Below are 3,774 nucleotides of genomic sequence, written 5' to 3'. Positions count from 1 at the left end.
GTATTTGTCGTGGGAGTGTCATCGGCGTGCTCGGGAGGTCCCCATAATGACGTCCCCGGGAACCCGGACGACATCGGCACTACCAGATTTGGACTGAGCGTGCGAGAAAATCCCCGAACACGATATTTCAGTCGTCCTGGTCGTTCCGAGGTTGACGGTCGGTCGGTCGGCCAAACCGTATCTTATTTTGACAGCCCCTGCTGCGGCCCGAACAAGTACACTCGGCCGCTCGGCCGTGAGAACGGAATACACGCGACACATATCAGAACCAGGGTAGTCTGGCCAAGGTTTAACCTACTGATTCGGCTGGAACCTCGCTCGTTTCCGATTTGAGAAGTCGGAGAGGAGTCAGACTAAAGCAAACAGCAGGAAGCAAATTCCTTCGTTCATTTAACGGCTCCTTGTGGCTTCATGACACTGGCACCGTCGGCACTGAGTCCCTTGTAGCGTCCCCCAGCGAGTACTGTCGCTGCTGTTGACGGACCAGCTCACTGCTGGGCAATGCCGACGAGGATGAGGGTGTTCTCTGCGCACCCCTGTCGGACTCGAGGGCGAGCTCGTCCCCAGCCTCAGACTCCGCCCTGTCCGACGTGGTGGTGAGCATGTGCAGGATGTCGTCCTCCAGCTCCCCGAGGGACTCGGTCGTGGAGGAGGCCGAGCTGACCGGTCGATCCTCGTCCGGGCTCACGTCCCGGGTGGCACCTCGCTTGCGGAGGCACTCCCCCGTCTCGTCATCGGCCGAGCACTGCACGCAGTGCGCAGCCGCCGCCTCCTCCTCCGGGGCGGATATGACTAGTCCCGGGGGAGGGTCGGTGGGCGCGCTGGAGGGCTCTTCAAGCTGTGATCGCGCACCCGGCACGGACGCGATGTCGCCCGACTGCGCGGTGTACGTGTCCTTGATGAACTCCGAGAGCGCCTTGGTGGTGGCGGTCTGGTGCGGGCTGGACGCCCTTGACGATGATCGCGAGGCACCGTCAGGCGCGACCCCCGCGGCCGCGGGGCTGAGCGGCCGCCACTGCCGCGGAGACAGGAGCTGGAGCGCGGTCGCGGGCGAGGAGCTCGGACCCCAGCCGAGCCGCTCGTCCGAGGCGCCGCGCCGCTGCTCCCAGCTCTGGAGCGAGAAGCTGGCCACGCCGACGACACCCTCCTGCAACAACGAACTACACTGTTAAGCCCGGAAAGAGAAAACGGCCGAACCAAAGTAGTCTTCAGCAATGGCTCACCTCCTTGTTGAGGTCCAGGTCCAAACTGCGTGGACCGTCTGATCGCACGTCGGGGCGCTCCTGGTTCGAGCCGCGCCCGGGCAGCGACCGGCCTCGCGCGGCAGCGGCGTCCAGCACGTCGAGGCTGTCCATGCTCCTGGCGCGTTGAGCCGCTCGGGCGCCACCAAGCCGGCCCTCCACCTAGTAAACCAAACACGGTGTGAGAGGACATTTTAGAAATTAGCCTCGTCGTGAGTCCGTGCTCCTCTTCTCACTTGCTCTTTGCTCCTTTTCTCACCTTGGCCATCCTCTTGAGCAGCTCCATGGTGTGCGCCGGGCTCAGGATCGAGTCGTTGGGGTTGACGGCGGCCTCCTCGTCGTCCTCGGACAGCCCATCCTTTCCCCTCGCCCTGGATCCGGCCCTGGAGCGAGAGGGCGGCAGGGGAGGGGGTCCGTGTGGCTGCGGGGGGCGGGCACGCCGCTTCTTTCGCGGGGGCGGCACGGGGGCAGGGGACGGTGGCGGCGTGGGGAGCGAGGGCAGGGCGGGGCGCACCGCCAGGGCGCCGCCGTCAGACCTGCTCAAATGACGCACAAACAAAATAATGATGGGGCAACCGTCCCCTCGTCAGATATTTTTTTATTTCTCTCGGTTGGTGTTTTATTGTTGTTGTTGAGGAAATACTGTCATCCTTGTGTGTTCACGCTTCAAAGGGAAGCCTTTTTTGTATTTTTTTTAGTGAAAGATTGATGAGTTTCGAGATGGTAGTGTGTGACTTTTTTGTGACAGAAAGTTTTGGCATGGCAAAAACTGGAGTGGGCAAACGGACGGCAGAGAGGAGGCCCGCTAAGCGTGCGTGTACGTTGGGTTGCCTAGGCAGTGGGCGCCCGACCCTATCTGCCCATCCAACACCATTCATAGTACAATTTATACTCACGTAAATGCTGGGTTGTGAACGCCATTGGCTGAGAAGGCCTTCTCGGGAACCACGAGGTGTTGCCTAATGAACGGCTCACGATTAAACTGAAAGCGGAATAAACAAAAACAAAAGTTAAAGCACATGTGCTGGCGAATGTAAGTACCGAATTGAGTCAGAGAAGTCAGAGTAAAAGGAAAATATTTTGCACTACAGTACACAGTCGTGTTGAGGAACGCGGGGAGTTTTGGGACTCTGTGTATCCGCGAACTGCGCGCTTCCGTACTTTCACGTCGGCGCCAACAACGGCCGTCTGAGTGGAATGAAATTATACTGCGGGTGAAGCAGGGTGTTTCATGTCGCCAGCAGCACGCTGGACTGTGGCTGCCATGCTGGCCCTGCCATGCTGGCCCTGCCATGCTGGCCCTGCCATGCTGGCCCTGCCATGCTGGCCCTGCCATGCTGGCCGTCAGCGGCGACAGGAACAGCCTGCGACAGCCCTCTGGCAAGAGAATAAATAAGTGGTGCCAATCCACCCCCTGCCGAACACCCCCCCCCCTTCTCCCAACCCCTTCACCACCTATCACTCGCTCCCCGGCCCCGGCCCTTTCGATCATGGACCAAAGGGCGAAAAGAGTGAGCGCATGTGTGTGGTTATTTTTATTTTTCCTTTCAAGAGAGAAGTTCGCATGATTTGAACGGCGCGGCGCGGAGGTCTGGTGTGGTGGTCAGGCGTGTGACTCGTTCCGCCGCCGACAGGGAAACGTGGGGCACAGTATAGCTGCCTAGTTGTTGTTCCGAGTGTCCGATGTTCGACCCGCAACGTGGGAATCAGTGGGAATGGTCTCGCGGACCAGGATGGACGTGGGGGGGGGGGGTTGCGTCACGGGTTCGCAAGGCCGAGCAGTAGGCGGCGTTCGCCTGCAGGACACTGGAGTGGCCCTGCACCGACTCAGCTCCTACGGGCTTCACCTACACCAGGACCAGGTCTTAATTATTTCCAAAACTTCATTGATTGGTGCCTTAAAGGAACAAATGCACTCATTAGAGATGAATTTGGAGTTGATTTTTTTGCAGGTAAAGTTTTTAACCTACATATTGATTGGCAGGCAATCCTGGGCTCTGTCCTATCCGCGCCCGCCCTGGTCAAGACGACCGAGGCGACAGAGGTTGATTGAAATGTGATTGGAAAACGGTTGGGGAAGAAGAGGGAGAGTATGGTGAGGGTCGTACAGTTAGGTACTGTACTCAGAGGAAGTAGTTGCCGCGTCAACACGGCGCGTTATGGTCGCAGGCTCGTGCTCGTGACCGGAGCGAATGGGTCGAAGCCCTCGCGGCAAAGTGTACTGTATCGCGCGCGGCATAGGGCGCCCGCGGACGCGGCCCGCCAGCGCAAGTTCCGCGAGCCCCACCGTCCCCCGTGCCCCGGCAGCCCCGCCAGCCCCAACAGCACCGCCAGCCGGCCCCGCCAGCAGGCCCCGCCAGCACCGATAGCCCCGACAGCCCCGCCATCCCCGCCTTCTTCTGCGCCTACCTTCCCGCACCTCCGCGCGCTGATTGAGCGAGCAGCCCGCGGGAATGAGAAGTTGGAGAGAAGGTTGTTGGGACGGCGACAAGCACTGCGACGACAGCACGGCGGAGGGGCGTTCAGCTGGTGG

The 3,774-nt window shown here is 60.3% G+C and overlaps 1 protein-coding gene across 1 annotated transcript in view; it reads right to left on the bottom strand.

The window, feature by feature from the left end:
• Positions 1–373: 373 nt before the first annotated feature.
• LOC113214606 (uncharacterized) overlaps positions 374–3,774 on the bottom strand; it is a 29,511-nt gene continuing 26,110 nt past the window's right edge. Inside the window, exons 2-5 of the mRNA XM_026434043.2 lie at positions 2,138–2,223; positions 1,501–1,777; positions 1,224–1,403; positions 374–1,147 (exon numbers count right to left, since the gene is read on the bottom strand). Of these exons, the coding sequence (XP_026289828.1) occupies positions 410–1,147; positions 1,224–1,403; positions 1,501–1,527 (945 nt within the window). The 5' untranslated portion in view covers positions 1,528–1,777; positions 2,138–2,223 and the 3' untranslated portion in view covers positions 374–409. The remainder of the gene's footprint in view (positions 1,148–1,223; positions 1,404–1,500; positions 1,778–2,137; positions 2,224–3,774) is intronic.

Source organism: Frankliniella occidentalis, unplaced genomic scaffold (genome assembly GCF_000697945.3).
Source record: "Frankliniella occidentalis isolate FOCC.00 unplaced genomic scaffold, Focc_3.1 Scaffold28, whole genome shotgun sequence".
NCBI classification, from domain to species: Eukaryota; Metazoa; Arthropoda; class Insecta; order Thysanoptera; family Thripidae; genus Frankliniella; species Frankliniella occidentalis.
This window is presented reverse-complemented; position numbering and strand designations above follow the sequence as displayed.